Source organism: Lepisosteus platostomus, chromosome 9 (assembly GCF_059453375.1).
Source record: "Lepisosteus platostomus isolate fLepPlt1 chromosome 9, fLepPlt1.hap1, whole genome shotgun sequence".
Taxonomy (NCBI): domain Eukaryota; kingdom Metazoa; phylum Chordata; class Actinopteri; order Semionotiformes; family Lepisosteidae; genus Lepisosteus; species Lepisosteus platostomus.
Genome location: NC_142619.1, coordinates 1,061,854 through 1,075,597, shown reverse-complemented (window position 1 = coordinate 1,075,597; position 13,744 = coordinate 1,061,854). Strand labels below are relative to the sequence as shown.

Genomic DNA, 13,744 nt, shown 5'->3' with positions numbered 1-13,744 from the left:
ACACACACTGGAGTCTCCTCTCACTCTCTCACATACACTACCAGACCACTGGACACCTGAGAACCACACACACACACTGGAGTCTCCTCTCACTCTCTCACATACACTACCAGACCACTGGACACCTGAGAACCACACACACACACTGGAGTCTCCTCTCACTCCCTCACATACACTACCAGACCACTGGACACCTGAGAACCACACACACACACTGGAGTCTCCTCTCACTCTCTCACATACACTACTAGACCACTGGACACCTGAGAACCACACACACACACTGGAGTCTCCTCTCACTCTCTCACATACACTACCAGACCACTGGACACCTGAGAACCACACACACAGACACACACAGGAGTCTCCTCTCACTCTCTCACATACACTACCAGACCACTGGACACCTGAGAACCACACACACAGACACACACAGGAGTCTCCTCTCACTCTCTCACATACACTACCAGACCACTGGACACCTGAGAACCACACACACACACTGGAGTCTCCTCTCACTCTCTCACATACACTACCAGACCACTGGACACCTGAGAACCACACACACACACTGGAGTCTCCTCTCACTCTCTCACATACACTACCAGACCACTGGACACCTGGGAACCACACACACACACACTGGAGTCTCCTCTCACTCTCTCACATACACTACCAGACCACTGGACACCTGAGAACCACACACACTGGAGTCTCCTCTCACTCTCTCAAGTACACTACCAGACCACTGGACACCTGAGAACCACACACACACACTGGAGTCTCCTCTCACTCTCTCACATACACTACCAGACCACTGGACACCTGAGAACCACACACACACACTGGAGTCTCCTCTCACTCTCTCACATACACTACCAGACCACTGGACACCTGGGAACCACACACACACTGGAGTCTCCTCTCACTCTCTCACATACACTACCAGACCACTGGACACCTGAGAACCACACACACACACTGGAGTCTCCTCTCACTTTCTCACATACACTACCAGACCACTGGACACCTGAGAACCACACACACACACTGGAGTCTCCTCTCACTCTCTCACATACACTACCAGACCACTGGACACCTGAGAACCACACACACACACTGGAGTCTCCTCTCACTCTCTCACATACACTACCAGACCACTGGACACCTGAGAACCACACACACACACTGGAGTCTCCTCTCACTCTCTCACATACACTACCAGACCACTGGACACCTGAGAACCACACACACACACACTGGAGTCTCCTCTCACTCTCTCACATACACTTCCAGACCACTGGACACCTGAGAACCACACACACACACTGGAGTCTCCTCTCACTCTCTCACATACACTACCAGACCACTGGACACCTGAGAACCACACACACACACTGGAGTCTCCTCTCACTCTCTCACATACACTACCAGACCACTGGACACCTGAGAACCACACACACACACTGGAGTCTCCTCTCACTCTCTCACATACACTTCCAGACCACTGGACACCTGAGAACCACACACACACACACTGGAGTCTCCTCTCACTCTCTCACATACACTACCAGACCACTGGACACCTGAGAACCACACACACACACTGGAGTCTCCTCTCACTCTCTCACATACACTACCAGACCACTGGACACCTGAGAACCACACACACACACTGGAGTCTCCTCTCACTCTCTCACATACACTACCAGACCACTGGACACCTGGGAACCACACACACACACACTGGAGTCTCCTCTCACTCTCTCACATACACTACCAGACCACTGGACACCTGAGAACCACACACACACACACTGGAGTCTCCTCTCACTCTCTCACATACACTACCAGACCACTGGACACCTGAGAACCACACACACACACTGGAGTCTCCTCTCACTCTCTCACATACACTACCAGACCACTGGACACCTGAGAACCACACACACACACTGGAGTCTCCTCTCACTCTCTCACATACACTACCAGACCACTGGACACCTGAGAACCACACACACACACTGGAGTCTCCTCTCACTCTCTCACATACACTACCAGACCACTGGACACCTGAGAACCACACACACACACTGGAGTCTCCTCTCACTCTCTCACATACACTACCAGACCACTGGACACCTGAGAACCACACACACACTGGAGTCTCCTCTCACTCTCTCACATACACTACCAGACCACTGGACACCTGAGAACCACACACACACACTGGAGTCTCCTCTCACTCTCTCACATACACTACCAGACCACTGGACACCTGAGAACCACACACACACACTGGAGTCTCCTCTCACTCTCTCACATACACTACCAGACCACTGGACACCTGAGAACCACACACACACACTGGAGTCTCCTCTCACTCTCTCACATACACTACCAGACCACTGGACACCTGAGAACCACACACACACACTGGAGTCTCCTCTCACTCTCTCACATACACTACCAGACCACTGGACACCTGAGAACCACACACACACACTGGAGTCTCCTCTCACTCTCTCACATACACTACCAGACCACTGGACACCTGGGAACCACACACACACACTGGAGTCTCCTCTCACTCTCTCACATACACTACCAGACCACTGGACACCTGAGAACCACACACACACACTGGAGTCTCCTCTCACTCTCTCACATACACTACCAGACCACTGGACACCTGAGAACCACACACACACTGGAGTCTCCTCTCACTCTCTCACATACACTACCAGACCACTGGACACCTGAGAACCACACACACACACTGGAGTCTCCTCTCACTCTCTCACATACACTACCAGACCACTGGACACCTGAGAACCACACACACACACTGGAGTCTCCTCTCACTCTCTCACATACACTACCAGACCACTGGACACCTGAGAACCACACACACACACTGGAGTCTCCTCTCACTCTCTCACATACACTACCAGACCACTGGACACCTGAGAACCACACACACACACTGGAGTCTCCTCTCACTCTCTCACATACACTACCAGACCACTGGACACCTGAGAACCACACACACACACTGGAGTCTCCTCTCACTCTCTCACATACACTACCAGACCACTGGACACCTGAGAACCACACACACACACTGGAGTCTCCTCTCACTCTCTCACATACACTACCAGACCACTGGACACCTGAGAACCACACACACACACTGGAGTCTCCTCTCACTCTCTCACATACACTACCAGGACACAGCTCTGGAGCTCCATCAACAGAGCTTAACAGTGTCTCTCTGTTTGTGTCCCTGTCTTTCAGGTCAGTGGATTTGGCATTGTTCTAGGTGTTGCTGTCTTATACTTAGCATATTTGATGTTTTTGTGCTGTAAAACACCAGAACAGAAATATGAGGTCAGGTACAAGAAGACACTGAGGAAGAAGAGAGAGGAGAGTGTCAGGAAGTTTGCAGAAGAGAGCTCCCAGCATGAGGTTAGATGGGTTGAGAACAGACTGTATGATGCTCACAGTACACCCAACAATTTGTCTCCAGAAGAGAGAATCAGGATATTTGAGAGTCATGCTGGCCTCCCCCTTAAAATCACATTGCTTGAACCCTGTAATGGATTCGTGGCCCTGACCCTAATTTCCTCAGGTCATCCTTATCCTTTAATTTCTCTTAAACTAGACCTTCAAATTAATAACCATGCACCTGAACAAGGAAACAGAGAGAATGAACAGTTTAATATAGAACTCAGGCAACTACAGCCCCTGACCCTGACTCTGCCCTTAGAGCAGGTTCTCGCTTCACGGCTCTGCTCTCCTTCTGACACTGACCCCACTGTAACTCTCACCCTCAGCAATAGGTCCAGATTGACTCTGCCCTTCCAACAATACAACACTGCTCAGACCTACAGATTCACTATAACCTCTACCCCTGACTTTGAGTTAACACTAACTCCTACAGACAACCCGCTGCGAGGATGTTGAGCAGTGGAGCAGTAAAGACTAGAAAGACACTCCTGGTCAAAGTCACAGAGTCAGGATGGCATCAGCTGCAAGAGATCTTCAGTAGTCTGTCTTGACTTTCTCTTCTGCACTGTTCTGGAACAAAACTCTCTATTTCAGGTGCTTGATGCTGCTCTCCTGTCCGTCTGCTAGTCTGTGCTCAACCAAGCCCAGTATACCACCGACGTACCCCACCCACTGGAACTTGGCACACATCCTCACCGGTCACATCAAGATATAGTTTTGGCGAAAAACTTGTTTTTCTGAACACAGAGTTCACTGAACAAGTTTTTCTCCCATTTTTATCTTTCAAATACAACGATCAAACCTTGACAGTTTAGAGACACCAGCGCCTTTGGGCAGCAGCAAAATCAGAAAACTTGAAGGGAGCCCATGGGGACACTGGGAAAACACACTCCACACAGACAGATGCTGTACCTCCATCTGGAATCGAACCCGGGATCCTAACTGTTTTCCTACAGTCTGTGCCTTCGCTCTGCTAATTCTGCTCTCCTATCTGTCCCCCAAGCCTGTCCACACTCTAGGGGTGACAGGGCTTCTCCTGCTGCGCCCCCAAGCTCTGGAACTCTCTCCCCAAGGATATCAGAGAGTCTCCTACCCCGAGCTCTTTCAAATCACAAAAAAAAAAAAGATTATTTGTACGTTTTCAGCTCAGCTTTCTTTCACCTGAAAAATATTATTGCCTTTTTTCTTTTTTTGTGTCTCTGCTCTGTCCTGTCCTGCCCGCTCTGTCCTGCACTGTCTCAGTGAGGGAGTGTCAGTGTGTCTCTGCTCTGTCCTGCACTGTCTCAGTGAGGGAGAGTCAGTGTGTCTCTGCTCTGTCCTGCACTGTCTTAGTGAGTGGAGGCCCAGTCATGGGCCTGATGGACCTCCTTCCCTGCAGGAAGCCAGGAATCTTCCATCTTCCCTGCCTCTCCGAGCTCCTGCCCTGATTCTCCCTCCAGACCTCTGTAAGCCTGGAGCCTGGTGCTCATATCCAGACCCCCTGGTGCTCATGGTAACTTCTCCTGTTCTCATCACCAGTCTTTGTAAACGAGCTCTGACTTGCAATTCAAACAGCTTAGAAAACAAGAAAATATTGATCGTCTTTCCTGGAAGCTTCCTCTCCACAAGGTGCAGCTGTTCCCAGAGCTTGACTGTCCCAGTCTCCTCTCTCCTGAGGCTCTCTGTCTCGCACACAGGCCCCGCTGAAGGATGAGAGGAAGGGTCTCAGCTCTTTTCAAGACCCAGAGGAGCTGAGGACACAGCACAGCAGAGATGGGAGTCTGTTAGGAAACACATCCCGGGCCTTTAACACAGCAGAACCCCAGAAACAACAGACTGGTCTGTCAAGGAGCACTGGGAGAACTGGCTGGGAGAGCCCTTCGGAGGAAAACACTTCACACAGGAAAGGGAAATACTGCTTAAACATTTATTTTTCCTTCATACACAAGAATAATAAGAGACATTCCTATAATAAAGTTTATATAGAACATTGCTATACTTTGGTTCACACAGTATAGTGATCATGAGAAGCCTTGCTATAATGAAGTTTATATAGAAGTATTAATTAGCATTGCTTAAACAAATGTATCTAGAGGTCATTAATAGCATTGATATAATGAGGTTTATGTAGATGTAATAAAAAGTATTGCTGTAATACATTTTTAGGTAGCTCTGTTATAAAGAAGTTTATACAGGTGTATTAAGAAGTTCTGCTATAATAAGGTTTATACAGAGGTCATAAGGAGCCTTGGTATAATAAGGGTTACAGAGAGGTTATAAGGAGTTTTTTTATACTATAATTTACAGGCAGGTGTATGTCATAGATCAGAAGTTATGCTTACTGTACAAGTTCAGAACCTGCTTATTATAACATCATCATTGTCCAGTGCACTGGTCTGTCTCTCTTGTGACCATCACCAGTGTCCACAGTGGCTGGTATTGGTGGATGGACACAGTGCACAGCAAAGATGACCGATATTGTTGTACAGTATTGACGTACAGCAATGATGTGTAGTATTGTTGTCCAGTGGTGATAGGTGATGTTGTTGCCCAGTATTGATGACCAGTATTTATGGTCTTTATTGATGTCCAGTGTTATACTCCAGTGTTATGGATTACCTGTATTGATTACCTATACTGGTGTCTGGGATTCATGACTGGTAGGGGTGTCTGCACTGCTCTGAGTGGATTGTAGCAGAGGTATATTTTCATGTGGCTCACTGTCAGTCTGACCACCTGTATGACTGTCAGTCTGACTGTCCCCCCTGATCACTTGTACTACCACCAGACTGACAGACCCTCTGATCACTTGTACTGCCACCAGTCTGACTGTCCCTCTGATCACTTGTACTGGCACCAGACTGACTGACCCTCTGATCACTTGTACTACCACCAGACTGACTGACCCTCTGATCACTTGTACTACCACCAGACTGACTGACCCTCTGATCACTTGTACTGCCACCAGTCTGACTGTCCCTCTGATCACTTGTACTACCACCAGACTGACTGTCCCTCTGATCACTTGTACTACCACCAGTCTGACTGACCCTCTGATCACTTGTACTACCACCAGTCTGACTGACCCTCTGATCACTTGTACTGCCACCCTGCTGACTGACCCTCTGACCACTTGTACTACCACCAGACTGACTGACCCTCTGATCACTTGCACTACCACTCTGCTGACTGACCCTCTGATCACTTGTACTGCCACCCTGCTGACTGACCCTCTGACCACTTGTACTACCACCAGACTGACTGACCCTCTGATCACTTGCACTACCACTCTGCTGACTGTCCCTCTGATCACTTGTACTACCACCCTGCTGACTGACCCTCTGACCACCTGTATGACCGCCAGTGCCTGGAGAATGAGCTTCTGTGTCATCTTGTCCAGTGTCAGAGTCAGGATTCAAGATGAGGGTTAGAGAACTGTCTGTGTTTCGGATCAGTAAGAAGGTTTTGGCGAGGGGTGAAGGCAGGGTTACTGAATATGTCGGGACTCCAGCAGGTACAGGGTTGTCAGTGGGGGTGAGTTTTAATTGAGGTTCGGTGTCAGAGGTTATTTCTAAGATGTAGGTGTTCTTATAGATGGTGTAGTTTTCACGTTTGGAAGATTTGAAGCTCAGTGTCAGTGTGGAGCCAGTGTTAAAGGTAAGGGTTACAGTCGGGTTAGTGTCAACAGTACAGCTTACTCTAGGAGTTAGGACCTGGTCTAAAGGCAGTCTTAGGGTCTGAGAGGAGTCAGGGTTCTGCCCATTGACTGGGCTTTGTGGGTAAAAGTTCAGCATTAGGGTACAGTGTTTATAATTGGTTCTGATCAGTTGCAGGTTCAGAAAGTAGGAGCAGGGTAAAGGGAACTTGGTTTCAGAGGTGCAGAGATTTTGATATTCAAGCAGTCTAGTTACTACCTCTGGACTAAAGTGTATGGGTTTATTTTGAGTCTGTCTGGGTTCATTTGTATTCTGTTCATACAGTATCTCTTCGATCAGTCTGACCTCATGCTTGGCACGTTCTTCTGCAAACTTCCTGACACTCTCCTCTCTCTCCTTCCTCTGTGTCTTCTTGTACCTGACCTCATATTTCTGTTCTGGTTCTCTACAGCACAACAACATCAAATATATGAAGTAAAAGACAGCAAAAATGAGAACAATTCCGAATCCACTGACCTGAAAGAGAGAAACAGAGAGACACTGTTAAGCTCTGGTGTTGGAGCTGCAGAGCTGTGATCAGTGTGAAAAACCAGGGGTGTCATAGGGAGATGAGTGAGAGGAGACTCCAGTGTGTGTGTGTGTGTGTGTGTGTGTGTGTGTGTGTGTGTGTGTGTGTGTGTGTGTGTGTGTGTGTGTGTGTGTGTGGTTCTCAGGTGTCCAGTGTCCTGGTAGTGGGTGGGGTGAAGACAGGGGTTCGAAGGGCACAAGTAGGTGAGATAGAGACCTGATATTTATACACAGGGAAGTGGGGGGGATTGTGTTTTGACCTCCTAAGTTAATCAACAGTGCAGTGCACAACATTAATTTAAAACACATCAGTCTAAAGGTATTTGTACATCACACATTGTACATTTACAGTACAACTGATTTAGAAACATGTATTATATCGCTTTTAGTTGACTTATAATAATAATAATAATAGTAAACTTTATTTTAAATAGCGCCTTTAAAGGTGGCTTCTCAAAGCGCTTTACAGGATGACAATAACAATAAATAAGAAGACTACAACAATAAATAAGAAGATTTCACAAGATAGGACACAATTACAATTACAGCAATACAACAATAACAATAGAGGAGACCGTGGAAGGTGGTATTAAGAAGAGCAGAGGGGTGAAGAATGGAACAGTTCAGTAAAGGCTTTTCTGAAGAAGAAGGTGTTGAGTCTGGATTTGAAGGAGTTTAGAGAAGGTGACTCTCGGATATCCTTGGACAAAGAGTTCCAGAGCTTGGGGGCATAACAGGAGAAGGCCCTGTCGCCCATACAATGTAGACGGGCTTGGGGGACAGTAAGGAGGGCAGAATTTGAAGAGCGGAGGTTGCGAGGTGGGGAGTAGGGCGATAAAAGTTCAGACAGGTATTGAGGTGCCAAGCCATGTAGAGCCTTATAGGTGAGCATGAGGATTTTAAAGTCAACACGGAATTTGACCGGAAGCCAGTGCAAGGACTCCAGGATAGGAGTAATGTGAACACTTGCACCAGACCTGGTCAGGATTCTGGCTGCTGAATTTTGGACATACTGCAGCTTGTTCAGAGTAGATTTAGATACCCCAGCGAGTAGAGCATTACAGTAGTCAATTTGAGAGAATACAAATATGTTGATCAGCTTTTCAGCCACAGTTAATGATAGCATAGGGCGTAGTCTTGCGATATTTCTAAGGTGAGTACAGAGCTATCTACAGATAGGGTTACAGGACTGGCTTTACAAAGTTGATGAGGGGTGCCAATAAGCATGACTTCAGTCTTGTCACAGTTAAGATGAAGGAAGTTTTGAGTCATCCAAATTTTTATGTCAGAGATTAGATTAATAGATGCAATTAGATAGAATAGAGACAGCCACATCAGTGTCAGGTTTAGTATGGATGTATATTTGAGTATCGTCAGCGTAAAAATGAAAGCTGAGGCCATGTGATCTTAAAAGCTGACCAAGTGGGAACATGTAAATGCTGAAGAGCAAGGGGCCCAGTATTGAGCCCTGGGGGACACCAGACTTGACAAGACCAATTTCAGACCTGTACCCATTGAGAGAGACAAAGTGACAGCGATCAGTGAGGTAAGACTTAAACCATTTGAGGGCAGTGTCAGAGACTCCAAACAGAGTCTCGAGACGAGAAAGCAAGATGTTATGGTCAACAGTGTCAAAGGCAGCACTGAGATCAAGAAGGATGAGTACGGTAAGAGAACCAGAATCAGGAGCTATTAGGAGATCATTGGTGACTTTGACCAGGGCGGTTTCTGGGCTGTGAAGTTGACGGAAGCCAGATTGGAGGGGTTCGAAAAGGTTGTTTGTCATGAGGTGGTTATGTAACTGAAGTGTGACAGCACGTTCTAGACTTTTAGAGAGAAAGGGTAAGTTGGAGATGGGGCGAAAGTTGTTAAGATTGTTGATGTACAAACCTGCAGCCATGATGTACTTATAATTGTATAGAGACATTTATTTTTAGAAAATACACAATAAATCTGAATTGCATTTAAAACTCTCATAAAGGTGATTGTTAGTAATGCAATTCCAAATATATGTAGACGTGTCTAGCAAATGATTTTTAGAAATGTTTTATATGCAGTGAGTGACATTGCCTGTTTCTAAACTAAGTCAGTCAAGCAACAGTGAGATCACCTGTCCAGCAGGTTTACTTACTTTGGATACAGATTGATATCTTACAGACTCTGGGTCCTGCATGTCTACTGTTCCATTCTCACACTTGGAGACTTGGAAGCAAGCAGAGTACTTTCCATCAATCAGCAGTATCACGATCCAGCACAGGCCTGGGTAGAAACACTCCAGAACCATAATGAACAATGAGCTCCCATCTTCACAGTATCTTCCACATGGGCTTCCACATGGGCTTCTACACGGACGTCCACATTGACACGGATTGAAAAGGATTCCCTTCTGATAACCAGCAGTGATCACAGTGAGGAGTACAAGCACTGCAGCTGGAGCAGCGAAGTACAGGAAAACAAACCCCCGTCTGAGCTCATTGCAGGGACAGGAGAACAGGAGCTCTGTGAGCTGCTCCACAATCTGCAGCAACACAGCCACTGAGACACTGCGGACCACTCCTCCGATCTTCAGCTTCTCCCTGATGAAAGAGAAATCCACCATCTCTTCACAGTGCAGAGGTCTCTCCTGGCTCCAGCCTCTCACCCAGACTCCTTCAGGGTTCAGGGTTTCTGTGGCTCACAAAAGCCCCTACAGGAAACAGAAACATGATCATGTGAGGACAAGAGACACACGTGTCCTCCTCTTCCTCAACAGGACTGTTACACTTACTGGTCACGATTCACGCTTTTGATTCTAGATTTAATGGCTTAAAAATATGTTAATATTATCAAACACAGAGTTTTATATCTATAGCTACAAAATAAAATCCACAGTGAGTGTGAATAAGATGGACAAGACAATAGATTTCAACAAGTCCTCTTCCTGCTGTCCCGTCTGGCAGAGAGGACATTTTTCCCTGTGAAGGTCTGCTGCCCACCACTTGAGGGCATACTTAAGCCAGGAGTCCACCTGGGTCCTCGCCTGACAGCCACATGGGTCATAATATCACCATCAAGGAGGCAGCTGTATCAGATTCTCACAGGGAAGTTCAGCGTTTGCCCTAGGAACCTGCAGACAGCCCATCAGCGAAGACACAACTTCCTCCACCACAGAGCAAACTGTTGTAACTGAGTGTTTATACTCACTCTTAAAATATATAAGTGTCAACAGAACGGCCTGATGGTGTTCAAGGCAAGAGAGACCTTCTTGATGGCTCACGATGGACACACCCAGTTTACACAGTTTATTGATAACCTGAAACAGATACACAAAGGCAAAAAGACACTGATGATGTTGGTGTGGGAGAGGTTCGGTTGATGGGAGTCTGTCTCCTCCTTTTACTTGAGCCTGCCTTTGTATCTTTTTTAACTTAAAAAAAAGGAAAATAAATTTTAAAAATCAGTAACAGAGTCACACCGGTATTGTATGTGTATAGAACTGTTTAGTTCGCAAAACATGAGAAAATTGTCATGTTGTGGAAGTTTGTGTGTTTGCTTTTATTTGTATGAGAGAGAGGTTAAAGAGAAAAATGATTTTGGTTTAATTCCAGAGTTATTGAGTGCAAAACTGGAGAGAAACTCTCGTTATTAGAAGTTATCTGTGTCTTCTGAAACGTTTATACATTTGCAGCACGTGTGCACATACAGACCTACAGTAACGTGCTGTTTTAATTTCACAGTGTGTGACCTAGCGCAGGATTATCTCGCCTTAGTCTCCTCTAGAGGGCCTGCTTGAACAACTCGTCCTTCCCTGACAGTAATCCTTTCCTCTACTCACGAGTACCTGTGAGTCAGACACTCACACGGCGGAGACACTCTGCTCGAGCTCAGAGGTACGAGTCTTTCCTCTCTAGAGAGGAGAACAGAACTGTTCCACATCGGCCCTCTGTCTCCTCCTGGGGCGTTTGACATGAAGCCGGCGTGAAACACATGCAGGTATCAACACACTGTCTCAGCGCACGTAACAAACACCATTCCTTCCTTTATCTTGCCTATTTATTGTGATGAGTAAAACTGTACAGTGGCGTTTGTAGCAGGTCATTGAACAACCCTTGAGACAGAGAGACAGGTTTTGGGAGAAAGCGATGATTGTCGTGCCTCAAATTAGCTGTCTGGTTTGTATTCAGATCCTGCTGGAGCTCTCACTACTATTACAGCGAACAGTGATAAGGACCAGTGACTCACACAAGTCCTTGCTCAGTGTGTGTGATCTCAGTGATGCCCTGAGCTCAGACCTTCACAGCTCACAGTCGATCAAGTCACAGAGGAAGGGGTTCAAATAAAACTGTGCAAACGTCTTGTCCAGCTCACTGTCCTCAGTCACTGCTGTTGTGCTCTAATCTAACTACAAGTACCTTTCATTTCCTAGTGCTCTGAGGAGTGTTGCTCAGACCTTCACAGCAGACAGATCATTCAAGTTACAGAGGTCTGAAAACATTGTGCATTTTACACACACACTGCTTGACAAGTTCAATGTCCTTAACCACTGTACTTGTGCTCTAATACAAGCTAATAATCATATTCAGTAAATCTCATTGTTTTTCTTCCACACAGTGGACCACAATTTTTAAAACAGTCCCCAAGTGTGGTCATGTCAGCTTTTGCCCTCTGAATGACCTGTTTTTATCTGTTTTCTGTATCTGTATTGTGTTTCTGCGGAAGGAAAAGGTTTGATACTCCTGATCTTGTGTTGAATTTAGACCACAGTGTCACAAATCTGCACTGTTGCTCAGAGACTGAAGCAGAGATTGTGAACAAGAGATACGATCATTAACCAGCTCAATATAACCTCTGAAAACACACGTCGTGGAGAAAATGACTAAAGTTTTCTGATGAGACTGAAGAGACACGATTGTTGAGTCTCCTGACTCTGACAGGTTTTGCTGGAGAAGAAGACACTTTTGCACCCAGATACTGGAGGTTGTAGAATAAACTCTGTTCTGTCAAACATTCAGACTGAAGGAAAAGCATATTGTGCCTCACAGCTCCAGCAATAGACTCTTTCTCCTGCTTTTAATGCCAAGTGTGCCAACTTATTACTCACCATGATGCATCAGGGATCTTATAGCAGGCAGGCAGCAGATCACAAGCCGGCACAAAAAACCTAGATTTGAGCAAGACTTTGGGGAACACTCTCGTCCGCAGAGGTGAGAGACAATCCCTTTTCTCACAACAGGACAGGAGGCACCAAGGACAGCAGCAGGACAATGAAGTTGAGATTAAATGAAATACCTTTGATTGCAGGAGCAGGAAAACTGCAGGAGTCGCTCTGCAGTCTGTTGAGTTTGAGCTCTGGACTGTGAGACGATGCAGCTTGATGCACTTCTTCTGCTCGGCTGTGCTTGAGGCAGGGTTTTTTTTTTCTTTTTTATACCTTTCTTTTGTACGTTTGTCAGTTCTTCCTGTGTAGCGCTGTTTGCACTTCTAACCACAGATAGAAGCAGAGCGAGTGTGTGGGAGGAAGACAGAAGACGTGAGAAAGACTCTCATGAGAAAGTTTCCAGTGATCTCAAGATGCTGTGAGGCAGATTTCTTTTTTTAAACTTTTGATCTGGGGGCCACAGATATAGACAGGATGTAAGTCCATTGCACGGTGCACACACATGCCATTTAGAGACAGATTATCCTGGGTGCCTCTGGGTCAGAGCACCCTGAGGCCATGGAGAGAGCATGCAGACTCCACACAGACACTCCAGGCCCTCGGAGCTGTGAGGGAGCAGACCTAAGGTCACTGATCTGCAACTGGGGTGCCTTTCAGTGTTGTATTTTAGTCCCTGTGACGCGTGAGCCTGTACTGGGCTCCAGTCCCTGTGACGTGTGCCTGTACTGGGCTCCAGTCCCTGTGACGTGTGCAGCTGTACTGGGCTCCAGTACTGGGGTCTGGAGATGCAGAGAAGCTTTGGTACCGATCCAGGAAGGCCCGGGGCTGAGATTCGGCCGAGACGGTAGTGGTTTTCTGTGCTTTGGCGCCCCCCTGTGGACGCCGTGCGCAAAAC

The 13,744-nt window shown here is 46.8% G+C and overlaps 1 protein-coding gene across 8 annotated transcripts in view; it reads right to left on the bottom strand.

The window, feature by feature from the left end:
- The window catches only part of LOC148654273 (uncharacterized), a 37,751-nt gene extending 24,224 nt beyond the window's left edge, over window positions 1-13,527 (bottom strand). For 2 of the 8 annotated variants that reach the window (XM_088646302.1, XM_088646303.1), the window contains exons 1-2: window positions 12,981-13,524; window positions 10,896-11,004 (exon numbers count right to left, since the gene is read on the bottom strand). Coding sequence is in view for 3 of the 8 variants with exons in the window: in XM_088646295.1 (XP_088502421.1) it covers window positions 6,237-7,661; window positions 9,844-10,311 (1,893 nt within the window). In the remaining 5 variants the exon portion in view is untranslated. The other 6 variants (XM_088646295.1, XM_088646296.1, XM_088646297.1 and 3 more) reach the window with 6 other exon arrangements.
- Between the last annotated feature and the right edge of the window lie 217 nt (window positions 13,528-13,744).